This window comes from Enhydra lutris, unplaced genomic scaffold, assembly GCF_002288905.1.
Source record: "Enhydra lutris kenyoni isolate GAN:26980312 unplaced genomic scaffold, ASM228890v2 scaffoldscaffold48, whole genome shotgun sequence".
In the NCBI taxonomy this organism is placed as follows: Eukaryota; Metazoa; Chordata; class Mammalia; order Carnivora; family Mustelidae; genus Enhydra; species Enhydra lutris.
Genome location: NW_019154132.1, coordinates 12,912,240 through 12,929,561, shown reverse-complemented (window position 1 = coordinate 12,929,561; position 17,322 = coordinate 12,912,240). Strand labels below are relative to the sequence as shown.

The following is a 17,322-nucleotide window of genomic DNA, read 5'->3' as shown; positions in this document are numbered from 1 at the left end:
CTGTCAATTCTTCTTTTCAAATGTCTTTTCTATTGTTCTGTTCGGTCTCTTCTCGCGTGATCAGCCGGAGATGCTCATTAGCTCATATTTTAGGCACAAGAGGAGCTTTCCCCAGAGTCTCCCTGGTACAGATTATTCAAGTTCAACTAGTGATTCTGGAGAATGAGGCATAAGGCTGGCCTTTGTGGGCTTCTGCCTTCTCTTTCCGCTCACTCTACACAGGGACCCAGGAACATCTTTGAAAGGCTAGTTGTCATCACATCACTCCACTGCTCAAAACCCTCCAAAGGTTCTCCACTGCCCCGGAAACAGAATCTAGGTCCTCATATGCCTTACCTAGTGAACGCTTTCTCAATCCATCCTGAGATGGACCCTCTGCCCCAACGCGGTCACCTTGTCATGGACTCAACACAAGGCCATCTCTGGGCCTCTGACCAGGGCCTTCCCTTCTGGAATGTTTTCCCCTCATTCTCTATTATACACACCCCTTACGCCTGAAGGGTCAGCTCAAGCTTCAGCCCTTCCATGCCCTTTTATCAGATTGCATGGAATGGGGCGCTTGGGTGACTCAGTGGGTTAAAGTGGGTTAAAGCCTCTGCCTTCAGCTCAGGTCATGATCTCAGGGTCCTGGGATCGAGCCCCATATCAGGCTCTCTGCTCAGTGGGGAGCCTGCTTCCCCCTCTCTCTGCCTGCCTCTCTGCCTACTTGTGATCTCTCTGTCAAATAAATAAACCTTAAAAAAAAAAAAGATTGCACGGAACTCCAAGTGATGCTGCTGACACTATTTTGGTACTCTATTCTGTGTGTATACATAATATAGATAACATACAAAAATATATATGTAAAATTTATATATTAAACCATGATTTATTTGCATCTGCTCTGATACCTAGCACACGTGTGACAAATGAATAGGAACTACATATGGGAGTTTATTTTGCAATATTCAATCTTCAGGGAAATTTGGCCTCACAGCCTTCAAAAGCCTATAGCTCTTCAAAGGTACGTAACTGATTTCTAGAATTAGAACAAGCAACTCTAATTCTAGAACAAAATTAGGAGAAATACCGATGCTTCTTAAGCAACGTGTGCTGTTGGGGACATTGGCTGTGGTGACAGTAGATGGGAGAGCCCACAGGGGGCCACACATGTCAGTCCTACTTCACACTGGGCAGCTAACAAAAGCGTGTCGGGGAGTATTTGCGGACATGAGAATCCGTTCACCAGATACCACTGCGTGCAAAAAAGCCGCTGAGAAGAGACTACGTGTAGCAGGTATTTGACCTTCGTTAGACAAACGGACAGTGGTTATCTCTTAGAAGCCGGTTTGAGGGCACTTTCTCCTCCGTGGTTTTCTATGCATTTACATTTTGGAGCACTGGACTGAAGTGTTATTAAGGTATTGAATGGTTCCTTGACTGATTGATTGATTGATTGATTTTATTTATTTGAGAAAGAGAGACAGGGAGCATGAGCAGGATGAGGGGCAGAAGGAGAAGCAGGCTCTCCGCTGAGTGGGGGGCCCCGACACAGGGCACGATCCTGGGGCTCCAGGATCATGATCTGAGCTGAAAGCAGATGCCCAACCGAATGAGCCAACCAGGTGCCCCATAAGATTTTCTTTAGGTGGAAATGTTTTCTTTCGAACCACAAACATCTGACTTGGTAGGACACACATGTGGATAAAGTAGCTTGACTCAATCTTGTGTTTAAGTTGGACTCAAGTAAAACTCAGCACCACGTGGGAGACATCCTTCTGTCACGGCGACAGCGGTCCCTGGACAAGGTACTAGGAAGCTTAGGGTGTGAGCGTGCCTCCACTGCACAGCTCCTGCCAGCCCGGCTAAAGGCGCTGATTTTTCTCAAACTTCAGCTTTTCTGCCCCACCCCCATCCTCGTCACATCTCACAAAAATAAATTAGAAACTGTTAACGAAAATACCAAGCCCACTATAAAAAGGCAGCTGATCGAGGTTGGAGAAACCCCCTGAAATCTTTACTCCTTTTTTTTCCTTTTTTAAGATTTTATTTATTTATTTGACAGAGATCACAAGTAGGCAGAGAGAGAGGAAGGGAAGCAGGCTCCCCACTGAGCAGAGAGCCTGATGCGGGGCTTGATCCCAGGACCCTGAGATCATGACCTTAGCAGAAGGCAGAGGCTTAACCCACTGAGCCACCCAGGCACCCCTCTTTATTCTTTAATGAAACTACAAATCAGAAAGCAGTGTCCGGTTCATGGGCGGTGAGGTACCATTTCACCAGATGCCCTGTCTAACGGTGGTGGGTACGTTCACGAGCATTCAACGTGAGAACGTAAAAATCACTTTAGGACAAAACTTACTCTTCTTTTAAAAGTATTTCCCACGATACTCTGCAGATTGTCTCTATTTTTTTTTTTTTTTTTTTTAAACAGAACAAACAGCACAGACATGAATTTTAATAGAGGAAATACTCCGGGCTTCAGATCAATAATTTAAAGACAAAAACTTTAAAGCTTTGGCAAACTCATTACAAAGGGAAAAAGGTACTACTCTTCATCTTTGCAAAGACTTTGACATTGAATCTAATTCACCTCGATGGGCCAATAATCCTGAGTCGGTCACACAAATACCAAGGTACATATTTACAGATACACACGACAAAGGTTCTCGGCATGTGGCTGGCAGGTGCGTATCGAACGCTTCTTGACAAAAACACACAAACCCAGGTCACGACTGCGTGTACCAAGACGCACATGGAAACGACCAAATGTCCCACAGAGCAGCCTCGGGGAGAGGTGCAACAGGGCTGATAAAGAGAAAAAGAGCGTGAGAGGTTATCCCTTGAAGGGAAGGCAGGGCGGCACGCCCCCAGAAGACGTCTCGACTCACCTGTTAAGTGGCTGGCAATCCTGGCAGTGGGTTTGGGAGGCAGGGCGGGGGGTTGCTTGAGAAGGGACAGCTGCTTCACTGGGGTCTCCTCATGGTCTCCAGAGAAAGCAGCAGGTTTTTTGGGGGGCAGTAGCAGGACTGGTTTGGCTGAAGGATCTTGGGACAGGAGGACTCCAGACTCACTGGCAGAGGGACTCTCTTCAGACACTGAGGGGACAACCACACGACACACAGGAGACATTACACAAAGGCAGCGCAGGTGGGGCCAGCGGGAGCACACAGGACGGGGGTGTGGGTCAGCGACACAGCACAGCGCCCACTGCTTCCGGTCGCCGTGCACGTGGGGAGAGTTAAAGAGAGGCCTCTAGAAATCCAGGAAAGAAGGGGGTGTGGGTGGAGGGACACATCAGGGAGGCTGAGGCAGTAAGGGAGAGGTGGGAGGGGGAAGGGGGGGAAAAGGGAAGAGGACATTTTCTCCAAACTATCCCAAGCTTAACCACTTCAATCTTGGCATTTCTACTACACCTTTTGTGAGGGCTCTAAAACGTGACTCATGGGACCACAGCAACAATCGACCGATGGCAGGTGCAGAGGGCCAGGGACAAAGGGCCCCCATCCAAACCAAACCAGCACCCAAGGCTGGCATCTTCCCTTGGGCCCATTTGCCCCTTGTCCAGAGCAAGACAGAGAAGATTCTGGGGCCTTGCTTTTTGCCCACTGGGTCTCCCCGGGTCTGGGACATGAAGTCATGAAGGACCCCCCGGAGGCTGACACCAGGCTGGGTGTCCCCACATGCCTGGAGTGGCTGCTCACCAGCCGAGCTGGGCAGAGGCTGTCAACAGGCACCTTACCATTTTAGCGGTTCCTATAAACTTTGACCGGACAGAGGGTACACCAAGACAATGTCTTTCTGTCTCCCCGCTTCCTCTCTCCTCTCACTGGCCGGAATGATGGTTTTTCTGCTTGCTTTCCCCCATTTCTCTTTGCTCGGCACTGGGTCTGGCTCTTCCTTTCCACCATGGGAGACCCCGACTGGCTCTAGTTAAGAGCTATCCCGAGGTGCGGGCGGGGGGCGGCCTGGCCAGCGAGCCTGAAACTCTGGGTTCGTTGGGATGACAGATCTCCCTCTAACGGTCAAATCTGCACGATCCCAACATCCCAAGAAAGGCTGGATGAGAAATGCAATTCACTGCTTTCGCTAGAATTGTCTTCTCGGCCTCGGAGAGAATGCAACTCCAATGCGTCACCTCCTTCCTCTCATCCCTACTGCGACAGGAATGACTCCAGTGACTCTCCCCTAACCTCTTCCTCCTCCCTGATCTGGGCTGCAGTGTTCCCTGTAGCATCAAAGCCTTCGTGAGCACTGTTCTCTCCCCTCTCCCAAGGGACCCCACTATCATCAGCATTGGAGAAATGATACACTAGGTCCCAAAGAGGAGTATGGCACGGGCTGTGTAACCCAGCTCTCCTGTCCTCCCCCTAAGCTCTGCTGGTGAAGACTTGGCATATGGTGTGGAAAAAGGATGTGGCCTTTCTCCCCACACTCTGGAGATCCCAGGAGGTCCCTCCCCCAAGCAGGCTTGCCTCTTGGCAACAAGGATCACTCCTTACTGGCTGTTGGGAAGACACCCCCCCCCCCACTTCTGCAAACCTTCTGAGGGAGTGAGTACTGACCATTCGGAGGGCTTTGGACCAAAGGAGTCGTGACAGTCCAATGGCACCAAACATCACCTATCGGTAGCATTCACGTTAACTGGGAAAGTGTAGACAATTTAATAGCCAATCAACACATCGATTGTGTGCAGTAAACGGATACAATTTGCTAAATTGATCCAACCATTAGCTGGTATGCCAAGGCTGGGCTTAAGGGCCGTGCTAGGGTTTTACGAACATGTGAATTAGGTATGGTGTAGAACAAGTACAGGATTCCTTAGCTTAGCAGAAACGAGTTCTAGGGGAAAACAAAACAAAACAAAACAAAACACCAATAACATTTTAAATCCCCCATAGTACAAAAACAGGGCATGTCTTCTTTAAAGACATTAAGATTACAAAAAATCTTTTTGAAACACTATAGCACAGTAAGTGTAAATATGTCCTGATTGGACAATTTCATTCCCATTTCCAGGAGATTCAGAGGCTCGGGGTGGTGCCAAACAGAACTTCAAGTCTGGCCAGGCTACAGGTCCCGAATGCCACAGGCAACTCGACCAGGGGCTTTACCTGTCCCATCCATGATGTCTGAAGGCTGGAGCACCTCGTATGAGCAGGGATCCCTGGGCATGGGGACCGGCTCCATTTCGGATAGGGCTGGCAGAGACAGTTGGCTGGAGCTCAGGGACTGTCCGTTTTCCAGCGAATCATCTTCGTTCGATATGGAGAGCTCCCCGTCTGTGGGCGCGAGAAGGAGACGGCACAGTTAGACAACGCCCACCTTCCAGGGAAGGATGACATTTATCGTCCACTAACTGAATCTAAATGTTTTTGAACAATCTTTATCAAGGTCAGTCTGTAAAATCTGCCCTTGTTCTTTTGCTTTTCAGACACTTGTTTTATTTTTAGACATAAGGCATCTGACCCTGAGGGTGGTAATTTCCAGTGACCTTTAGCAAATTGCCTGTTTTACTCTCCATCTTTCTAACCAAAACCACCTATTTTGTACTTTTTTTTTTTTTAAACAAAAGTGAATTAAAATGAACCTTTCTTCCTAATTTTGGAAAACTGGAAAAACTGAGCAGGCCTCAGGGATTGGAAAACCAGGAGTAGGAATGTCTACTTTGGGGAGCCAAGGGCTTCATAACACTCGACAAACACCAGAAGCATGGTTCTCTAAGGCTCGAGGAAAAATTCGTCCTCTTTTGTCTTTTTTCCTCCCGCCAGGATCCAATTTCTCCAGGCAGATAAATGTTTAGGAGTTGGAACCCCTGCCCCGCCCCCCTCCTGACAACAGGGACCACTCCTCACTAGCACTGGGAAGGTCCCGCCTTCCATAAACCTTATGAGTACTGACCACTCACAGGGGGCTTCAGACCACAGCCGAAGGCTGCGGCATCCTAAGGATGCTGTAAGTGCCAGGATTCTCCCAGTGTCCACCAGTGATCACGCCTGGAGGGGAGCAGACTTTGATCTTGCTTAAAGCTCCTCAAAGTCAGGGGCAGCCAGCTAGTTAGCACCCCAGGAGAGGATCAAAGGCTCCCACACAATGGCCATTTGTCAAATCAAAACTCCCCCAGGGTGATCTCATTCTAGCCCAGGGGAGTCCTAAATAACGAGACATTAAAGTCAAATTAATTTTTAAAGAGGATGGAAAGCTGTTCCAGTAAGAGGAATAAATATCCAGAGGAAAGACTCCTACGTTATGCTTAGTCAGAAACACAGAACCCGGCAAAGCAATCACCAGCCTCAAAACCGGAAGAAAGAGGATTTACTTGTAGAAATCAAACAGGGAAATGGCTCCAAGGTGGATCTTGTATAAATAATCCTTTTCTTGTGCGATGCTCCTCCCAAGGCTTTAATTTTATACACAAGAGTATGTGGTGGTAAAAGGGTGCTCTGCCAGCCCCCTCCCTCCCCAGTTGGAACTGGCCTGATGAAACGTTCAACAGAGTCACTTACACACCAACAGGCTTTCGACGGCATATGGTTCAAGGACATAGGCTATTTGACCTGAATCTTGTGTAAACCCAGAAAAAAATAGGATACCAAAGAATCATCTGAGGCAGATAACAAAAGCATTGACACACTGTTAGATTGTTTTTCTCCCCATTTTTTTTCTTTTTCTTTTTTTTTTTTTTTTTAAAGATTTTATTTATTTGACAGAGAGAGAGAGAGAGATCACAAGTAGGCAGAGAGGCAGGCAGAGAGGGAGGGAGAAGCAGGCTTCCTGCTATGCAGAGAGCCCGACTCGGGGCTCGATCCTAGGACCCTGAGATCATGACCTGAGCCGAAGGCAGAAGCTTTTTTACCCACCGAGCCACCCAGGCGCCCCTCTCCCCATTTTTTTCATTTGGCCCTTCTGTGTGCCTGAAATGGTGTGAGAGTTAGTACAATTGTATTTAACAAAATGATTACTACTCCTTATTGATAAGAGAAGAGCAGTGTGGACTCTAGGTCCACAGCCAAACCGAAAGTCTTCAAGAGGAAAGGGCTGTGGGGGTGTGTTACTGCATTGCAGTTCCCTTGGGGACAGTCCCTGGTCCCCTCAACATGCTTGAATTTAGCATGTTCTCATGCATGATGCCATGGGAATCACCAACACTTCATGTTTCCAGTTGGTGGAACAATGATGCTGCCACTACTCCGTTTAACACATCCCTAGGAAACCACTTTGGTTTTTGATGTTCCTGGTGTAATAAATGTCCCGGTTAAGACAACCCGAAGAGGAGGGGGTTTTCAAGGCCCCCTGCCAAGTTCTGGTTCTTCGGGGTACCAGCAGAATCAAATGACTGTTGTACTTTTGGACAGGTAAAAAGTATCCGAGAAGCAGGACTGGGGGAAAGATACAAGTGTAGTTGGGTACTTAAGAATCTATGAATCTCGGTTTCATCAAGGTGGCTAGCTTAGTGCTGGCGGCTTTGCTAATGACGCAGAAGCCATCCCAGGGACAGAGCAACTCTCAAAAAATTTAGCTCCCCGTAGATTAAATGTAACTTTGCTAAGTCCAAAGATTGTTTGGAGAGGAAACAATCTTGGGAATTCCACTGTCGTAATTTCTAAAAATACATTCCCACCAGAAAAATAAAAACGAAGAAAAAAGGGTAAGACAACATAACAGTTTATTTGTGGGTACATATTGTTGTGATCTTACTAGGCATCAGATTTTATGTTTTTTTTTTTTACTATTATAAACATTATAATTTGCATAATTATAATCTTAATGATTATACTGGATGAATAACTGAATTTTAGTTAGCTATCTTCCTATGGCTGCTCATAAAAGGGTTTCTCGTGTTTTATGATATAACGAAAAAAGGAGGTTCTACCCAACACCTCCCTGCATAAAGCCTTTTCTGTAAGTAGAATCCTCCCCTTTTAGGAGAAATTCCAATAGACAAAACTTACGTGTATTAATATTTCAAAATCTAAGTGACACCTACTTGAATCTTGTAAAATTGTTCTGTGAAGGGTTTCTCTATTTACACAGCAGTAATGCACAGACCACGTGAATTTCTTAGCTTTTGATCATTTCTTCAATATTGACCTTGATAACCATATTTTATCTAACTATCTACCTACATATATATGTGTGTGTATACACACACACACACACACACATCAATCTAATGGAAATAAAATTGAAACCAATCAACAAAGATGACAAATCCATTATTAGTATCATTTATGACCAAGAACAGTAGTGACAAAAGTGAAGACCATCGGGGCGCCTGGGTGGCTCAGAGGGTTAAGCCTCTGCCTTCAGCTCAGGTCATGATCTCGGGGTCCTGGGACTGAGTCCCATATTGGGCTCTCTGCTCAGCAGAGGCCTGCTTCACCCGCTCTCTCTGCCTGTCTCTCTGTCTACTTGTGATTTCTCTCTGTGTCAAATAAATAAAATCTTGAAAAAAAAAGTGAAGACCATCTGTTTTGAATTCATTTAACATGGGGCTATAATGGTGTTGCCACCACTAAGTAACTGCTGTTTTAAATTCTTGTGACATGGGCGCCTGGGTGGCTCAGTGGGTTAAAGCCTCTGCCTTTGGCTCAGGTCATGATCCCAGGGTCCTGGGATCGAGCCCCACATTGGGCTCTCTGCTTCTTGGGGAGCCTGCTTCCTCCTCTCTCTGGCTGCCTCTCTGCCTACTTGTGATCTCTGTCAAATAAATAAATATTAAAAAAAATAAATTCTTGTGACATTTTCAAACATACACAAAAGTGGAAATAGTAATGTAACTGACCCCATTTACGCATCATCAAACTAAGAAATCAGCTGGGGATTCCCAATGTTTGGTCGTTCCAAATCAGATTAATTTGAAGAGTATATAACAAGCATAATTTATCAGCTTCTTTATTGGCATTTTAACTCAAATTATTAAAAAAAAAAAGTTTTACTTTTTTTTAGAAAGAACTTAACCTTCCTGATGAAGGGAAGTCTCATGGATTGGTTATACGTTCATCTATCAAGATCATCACTGTCTCGTTACTGCAGATAAGAAAGAGTTTGCTTTTTATACTAATGTCAGAAATTTTATTAGAAAAAATATTAGAAATAATATTGCCCTATATAATATTAGAAATTATTTGGATGTTTTACATGATCTTCTAAAATGATCTGTAATAGTTTTCAAAACTACCGGTAGTAGGAAGGAGTAGTGGGAACAGGAAGAAGGGGGAAGTCCCTTGAGATCCGAGGAACTGAGACAATGTTTCTCCAGCTTCAGTGGGTATTACAATTCCCTGGAGTGGGGCTTGGTTCCACCCCCAGAGTTTCTGTGCTGGTAGTTCTGGGTTGGGACAGAGAATATGCATGGCTAGCAAGTTGTTTTTTTGTTTTTGTTTTTTTTTAAAGATTTTATTTATTTATTTGACAGAGATCACAAGTAGGCAGAGAGGCAGGCAGAGAGAGAGGGGGAAGCAGGCTCCCTGCTGAACAGAGAACCCGACGTGGGGGCTCGATCCCAGGACCCTGGGATCATGATCTGAGCCGAAGGCAGAGGCTTTAACCCACTGAGCAACAAAGACACCCTGGCTAGCAAGTTCTTGGGGGATGCTGGAGCTGCTTTAGATGGTCAAAGTTCCACAATTTAAGGCCACTGGATTGGACATTAGGAATCAGAGATGTAAGAGAATATGGAATGGCAATTGTGCCTAGTCCTGATGAGGTCTAGGACAGGAAAGGCCGTTTATGGAGCTAACGGGGAACATAGTAGGTTTAATCCTCAAAGAGGACAAGAAAGCAGGAGGCTGCATTGTCTAACCAGGGATCGTGAATATGAACTTGTCACAAAGGCATATGGGACTGGGGAGAGCCGTAAGGGAGAGCAGAAAATTAAAATGTGAGCCAGATGCAGACATATTTAACAAGATAAAATCAGGTCGCAGACGTGACAGAGAACATGATGCGGAAGTGAGCGCAAGTCAAGGTCGTAAATTTTAAATGATGAGACGTAGAAAGCAACGGATCTAAGCTACAGAACTGGTCCTGGAAACTGTGCCAGCCTTATTCCCCTCTTCTCATGAGACGTAAGAAATGAAGATGTTGGTAGAGTTATGTTAACAACCAAATCAAGGGGAGTGAAGGGAAAGGTGACGGCGAATGCATTCATTCAGCGGGCAAACATCTGTTGAGGGCCTGTAATTAACAAGAGACATCACGACCCAGAAACCGCATGCTCTCACAACGATCTTGTGGGTAGGGCCGGCATTTGCTTCCGACCAGCACCTTCTGAAACTTGTAGAAACTCCCACCCGGTCTCCTGTCCTCCACGCCCTGGAGCTTTACCACAGCCCACCCTGCAGCCCCTCCCACAAGCCAGGCATGACGCCAAGTGCTAAGGGAAGACACAGGCAACACAGAGGAAGAAACGCAGAAACACAGACATGGGGAGGAATTAGTGTGAGAGGTGGGAAAAGAAGCAAGAGTGGAAAGTAACATCCTGAGAGCTGAAGTAAGACGGAAGACTTGCGCTCTGCACACAGGAGACCACACGCTTGAGGAAGATTTTGTTATCGCACAGAGTTTTCTGTAGTGCTCTGAAAGTATGATTTACGTAATAGTTGCGGTCCAGAGGACTGGCCCAAAAGATACATTAAGAAAAGTTTTGTTTTTGGTTTATTTGGGAGTGGCAGCCATCTCCCTAGAATCGGGTGTCACCTTTGTGCCTATGTTTGAGGGCTTTTTTGTTTTAATTTTCCTCAATTATTGTTTTGCTTTAGGAATATTCTCTGGTTTAGGGCAGCGGACACCTTCTGATCAATGAGATTTTCTCAAAGCTGAAGCTTTAACTGAAATTGTTTTTTTAATACATGAAGGTCACATGGCGTATGGACAACAGGAATTCTTTTAGGTTGTCACGGAAAGCCATGGAACAACATCTACATTACATAACATGAAAAATCGCACAAAAGATACTGTGTTCTGAGAGGGCTCACGGTTCATGGCGCTTTGAAGTTGAAGACAAGAAAGTATCAATTTTAATTCTGAAAAAATATTTATTTTTTAAAAAAGATTTTATTTAATTATTTGAGAGAGAGAGAGAAAGCACAAGCAGGGGGAGCAGCAGAGGGAGAGGGAGAAGCAGGCTCCCCGCTGAGCAGAGACTCTCTCCCCTACCCATGTGGGACTGGATCCCAGAACCCTGGGATCATGACCTTAGCTGAAGGCAGGTGTTTAACTGACTGAGCCACCCAGGCACCCCTGAAAAAATACTTTAATATAAATGTAAGCTCGCCCCCCAATCTGATTTTTCTAGGGTATGCATGTGGATTATATAAACACCTATGTTTAAAAATGGATTTCTAGGGGTGCCTGGGTGGTTCTGTCGTTAAGCATCTGCCTTGGCTCAGGCCATTATCCCATGGTCCTGGGTTCGAGCCCCACAGTGGACTCCCTGCTCAGCGGGAGCCTGCTTCTCCCTCTCCCACTCCCCCTGCTTGTGTTCCCTCTCTCGCTGTGTCTCTGTCAAATAAAAAAATAAAATCTTAAAGAAAATTAAAAAACTAAAATGCATTTCTAGTTGGATAAGACATCTTCAGCTAAATAAATAATAGTTGACTATGAGTATAAAGTATTGCTTCACACCTATACATGCACCATTATGGCAATATTTCACATGAACCAAAAGAAATAGTAAAGTGTGCATACACATATTTATTTATTCAGATTGCATAAGAGGGAAGCCAGATGGCGAGTTTTGGCTTACTCGTGAAACTTTTTGGTTTTTAATTTGCAAAATAAAATGCTACATGCCAAATGTAAGAAAAAGAGCAGTGTCGTGGGGAGACAGGAGCAAACATAGCTAAGACGGACTATTCCGAATACGAAGAGTATGTGTACAAACAAATTAAAGTCAAGCGTTCCCGGGTGTCTCTTGGCAAATGCAGAGCCTTGCCGGGAATGAAAGAAATGCAAACGAAGTGACCATGTGGGCAGTGCCCAGACATTAAAAAAATGTGTCTGGAAAAAAAAAATGTGTCTGAAATGATGTCAAGTACAAGGGCAGAATGGAGAGCCATGCGTACCTGTGGATCAGGATCACATCAAAATGAAATCCACACGCAGGCTGGCAAAGTCCCGAAGTAAATTTGGCAAGATGTAAGTGAGTTTAATGATCATTAACTTTTTTTCTGGAAAGATGCTTCCATTTGTAAAACAAACAAGACAACAACATAAACATTTGCATGCTGCTGTTATATTAAATGAAAATATTATATATATATTATATATTATATTAAATGAATAATAGTTTTTTTGGGGGAGGAAAACCTCTTCCTCACCTCTCTGATTACGTGGAGAGGGACTGATTTTCCCTAAGTCCTCAATTTTTTTATTTTTTATTTTTTGGCCTGGCTTCCTACCCTTCTCTGTAGTGACCGCATCGCTAGGTCCCTGTTGCTCCACAGGGTAGAGAGAATCTATCCACTGTGGTTGTACTCTGCATTTTTGCTCCTCACCTTGGACCAGTGTTGATCCAGGACTGAGACCTTCTTCTTAGGGAGCTAATATGAGGTCCAGGCTTGGGGGGAGGGCATGAATAGAAAGTTGTTGTCAATGATTTCCTCCAGACTAGCCTTTACCAAGAGCGCTAATATTGGATCCTTCCAATCCTTAGGAGTCTGGAGTCTCAGGAGAAGAGAATGCCTTTTCGATCTCAGGTAAAAAAGAAACAGAAGGTGACAGGATGGTGTTTAAACCATGCTGTGTGTGTGTCCTCGGACAGGAGAGCACTGGTGAGCCCCCCAACTCATTCTCGGGAGGGCTGGGTGGGAAGAAAGAAACAGCAGGTATGGTGAAAAGAGCCCAGACTCTCAGTGTAGGGAGAGCAGTGTTCTTGTTTTTGCCATCATTGGTTTGCAACAAGTCACTGAACTCTTGGGACTTCAGTTTCTGTCCCTTGAAAACAAAAAAGGGCTGTGATCTTTCTTCTGAAAGATCAAAGTACTATGTGCAGGACAGTGGGAAGAAATGAGGATAAGTACCCTCCCCCCCAGGAAAAAAAAAAAAAAACCCTGCAAACAAGCATGAAAAGAGAAGCTATAACAGCACACCGTGTTTCATTTAGGCTTTCTTTTTCTTGTCTGACTTGCTCTATTTGGGCCTATCGCGAGAACCGGGAAATACATTGATGGGTTTCAGGTTTACTCTTTGCCAATAAAGTGCTATATATTTTTTTAAAGATTTTATTTATTTATTTGACAGACAGAGATCACAAGTAGACAGAGAGGCAGGCAGAGAGAGGGGGAAGCAGGCTCCCCACTGAGCAGAGAGCCCGATGCGGGGCTCGATCCCAGGACCCTGAGATCATGACCTGAGCCAAAGGCAGAGGCTTTAACCCACTGAGCCACCCAGGTGCCCCTAAAGTGCTATATTTTTATTAAGAAAAAAACTATTAAGTTTTAGCATAGTACTAGAAGCCTGTGCTCTACCTACAAAGCCTCTATATTCAGTAGAAAGACAAGGAGAAAAAAAATTGGGACAGTGAAAGGGACGGTCAGAGAAATATTTTTAAGCATTTTGGAGTGCCAAGCACAATGCTGGACATTTTCTATATAATAGTAACAACCCCTTAAACAACATAATGGGAATTTATCTGAGCCAGGTTCTTGTTCATTCAATATATACATAAAACAATATATACATAAAAAAATTCCCCTCCTTGTAAAAAGGAAAGCGAACACCAGATGGTTTCAATAACTTGTGTAAAGTCAAACAATTGGCAGGTCATGAGCTCAGAAGTGCTGAGTGCATGCGATCTCATCTAAAATGACTTATTTTGAGATTTCGCTTCCCCAAGGATGGCGAAAGAGCCGTAGAGAAATCCTTTTTAAGTAAGACCTGTAGACGATAGAGTTAAACCCCAAATTACATCCCTGTTAAGTCCTTGCAGCAGAGAAGGGTGAATGACGTCATGAAATCTTGGTTACACTGAGGCTTCCACTGTAAAGAACAAAGAGTTTATAAGCCGGGCTTCACGTGTCAATCTTAGACTCATCGGTGATCCCCAGTGGCTACAATTAAAGCAAAACAAAAAACGAAGCCACCTGCGTTAAAGCAAACCATTCTTGTTGCGAAGCCTGTAAGGAGAGCCTGTGCCAACACGGGCTCACTCGTGTTTCCCTTGAGACAAGAGCTACTTACTATTCAGCCCATTCTATGTTCTCAGTTTAGCTTCCCAGACAGGCGCTTTGACCAAAAAAGGGCGCCTCCACTGGGGGGGCTGATGAGTTACAGCGGAAGGTAATTTCCCAAGAAAGTATTCCTCTGGTAGTGGTCGTCCTAAGATTCGTAAGGCACGAAGCGAAGGCTTCATTGACTTTTTTTCTTGCCACTGATAGACTTTTTCCACTAGAGCAGGAAAAAAAATCCACCCCTGCAGGTGACGGAGTCATTTTTTGAAACCTACAAAGGTGTCACCTGAGCCGCAATATACAGTTTGGCAAAGCGTCCATTAATCCCGATAACCTTTTCAATCACTAATCAAGGCCACTAGCTGCTCTCATAGTCAAATGATCAGCCGAGCAACACTGAACTAAGAAAGATTTTATCTAAGGGTGTCACTGAAAAGGTTAAAAGCTTTAAACCTGAGAAGCTGGAAATGGCTCTCTGGCATGTGTCAACTTTTGTGGGAGATATTTTCTTCCATTTGCCCGAGTTCAGGCAATGGGTGTAATTAAACTAAATGGTGCTACAGATAACATTTTGTAGAATTTTAAACTCACACAGAAAGCAATACAATTACTCTCAAATATTGCCTGGTTGGCGAATGAATGCATTTGATTCCCGAGTGTTTAAAAAGACCTGAACTGAACATCTTCTTCGCGAAAGCAAAACAAAAAAACCCCAACTGTCTCTCTCTTTCTCTGGTTTTCTGGGGGTTTTGTTTTCCACTGCGAAAAAGTCATTGTGGGTGTGTTTGTGTGTCTCTGTACCATCAGGATTTGAGGCAGACACAGACAATTTTGGGAATCTACAAGTTAGAGATCTCCCACTTGATTTGCAGCTACAAGTCTCTGGATTTTTCTGACCAGCAGATACAGAGGAACAACTGTGCAAGAGCCCTGGGGTTCCTTTCTGTCTGATACAAGCATCTGTGTAGCTCAGAGTCCTTTTGAACCTAATACCTTAAAAATCTGTACAAGTTGTAGTTCAGAATCAGAATTTAGCCAATACTGCAATACTTGGAATGATTTCTTACATGGAATGGAGCGGCCCATGTTTTTGTGTTTGGAGAATCACCTCACCTTTTTTTAGCGTTGCTACTGTTCCGGATTTCACATCCTATTTTGACATTAATAAGAAGCCTTTGCCGGGACGCCTGGGTGGCTCAGTTGGTTAAGCAGCTGCCTTCGGCTCAGGTCATGATCCCAGCGTCCTGGGATCGAGTCCCACATCGGGCTCCTTGCTCATCGGGGAGCCTGCTTCTCCCTGTGCCTCTGCCTGCCATTCTGTCTGCCTGTGCTTGCTCTCTCTCCCTCTCTCTCTCTGACAAATAATTAAATAAAATCTTTAAAAAAAAAAAATAAGAAGCCTTTGCCAAAGCCGTTAAATATGTGAGGTGCAATGACTTCCTGTCACAAAAATGTCATTGACCTTGGGGAGCCTGTTTTGGCTGCACTTCCCTGCGGCTGTTTTCTGCTGGATTTATCAGCATTTCCTGCCTCTACTGGACCCGAGGGTCAACAAATCATTGTTCACGTGGACTCTTGGCTGCTTGGAGGGCCCGCAAACGCCCCACTGCATCCAACAGTGGTGTCTCCTTCCCAGAGCTATTTCTTTCATCCGTCCTGGGGACAGCTCTGCCTGTCCCCCCATCGTCACACCAAAGGCCAATGGTTCTTCCATCATCTATCCTGACGAAGTATGAAGGCTCTGACCATGATTTCCCATGATGAATCCGCTCCATGGTTTGTCGCTCGAAGAGGATTTGCCATCTTGCTATTCCTGTGCATTTTAATATCAAAAATGCAACTGGGGCAGGGACCGAATATGAAATGAATGGGACGTCACAGCTTCTCCCCTGTGCGATTATGCGATCGTGTGACTCTCACGGAATCACCCTGCGTCATTGTGCAAGGGGCCTTGCACAGTTATTAGGGTCGCCCAGCTGAAACTGGTATCCAAGATTAAAAAAAAAAAAATCCTCAATGGCTAGTGTTGCGGGGTAGAGGGCAGTGACAGGGACAGAGGTAAGCAACTCTGTTTCTCTAGCTGGGTTCTCCAATAGGGCGCCCACTAGCCACAGGGGGCGATTATTAGTTAAAACTAAACAGAATTTAAAATACAGACCCCCTCAGTCACACTAGCCACACTTGAGGTGCTCAACAAGCGCGTGAGGCTAGTTACAGCCTGCCAGGGTGGCGAGCACAGATGATGACAGAACGTTTCTGTCACGGCCGAAAATTCTACCGGACGGCACTGCTCACAACGGCCTTGAAAATCACCATCGTGGCCCTGATGCACGTGAAAGCGGGGACACGTTTCTGGAACCGGGAGGCTGAGAGGGTGTGGCTAGCCTGGGCGACAGCACGGTAAGCGGGCAATTTAGCGGATAATATTTCCTTCCGAGAAATTGAGACCTGGGGAGCGAAGACGTGCTCCAGGGCGCAGGCAGAGGGCAGCAGCAGAGTGACGGGGTGGGCACACCTGCGAAGTCCTGAGGTCTCACACTGGAATCTCCGCTCTCCCGGGGGGCACCAGGGACAGCCAAGGCTCAGGGGAAAGGGAACAGGGAAGGGGAGGCAGGCATCTAAGAAGAGCAGAAAAGCAGTACAGGACAGAAGTCTGGTGGAGAGCACCGCTAACATTTATTGAGCAGGCAAGGGCTTAAAAGGTCAACCTGGACCCCGTCCTTGGATCCTCCCAACCACCCCATAAGAGGCCAAGAAAGGGCAGAATGGAGCTGAAGAACAAGCCATCCCGTGGGTATTCCCTGAGACACTAGGAGGACCCCGATGGTTGGTTAGCAGATGCCTTCAATCAAGCAGGATAAGGACTGGGCACAGCGAGAGAGGAAGGAAGGGAAGCAAGGCTTTGCTGGCATGGGCAGTCAGGGTCCTGGGGTTGCATTCATTCTGAAAGCAGAGTCCCGGGACATGGAAAGCTGCCTTGTGCCTTGTATACACGGAAGACGAGAGGGATGGGACCAGAATCCTGGGTGTGGAGCTCCTAGCAGAATGCTGTTGTTTTACAAGATATTTACATGGGGGTTCAAGTCAAACGCTCCGCTTACCTATCTAAATCTAGCCAAGTCCTCAGCAAGTCAGGAGGGGTTTCCTAAGCATGATCAGCTTTCCTTAA

General features: G+C 45.6%; 1 protein-coding gene across 1 annotated transcript in view; it reads right to left on the bottom strand.

Moving 5' to 3' along the window:
- Positions 1 to 17,322, bottom strand: part of LOC111156742 (phosphatase and actin regulator 1) — a 552,659-nt gene that overhangs the window by 81,773 nt on the left and 453,564 nt on the right. The window contains exons 5-6 of the mRNA XM_022517799.1: positions 5,094 to 5,261; positions 2,871 to 3,077 (exon numbers count right to left, since the gene is read on the bottom strand). Of these exons, the coding sequence (XP_022373507.1) occupies positions 2,871 to 3,077; positions 5,094 to 5,261 (375 nt within the window). The remainder of the gene's footprint in view (positions 1 to 2,870; positions 3,078 to 5,093; positions 5,262 to 17,322) is intronic.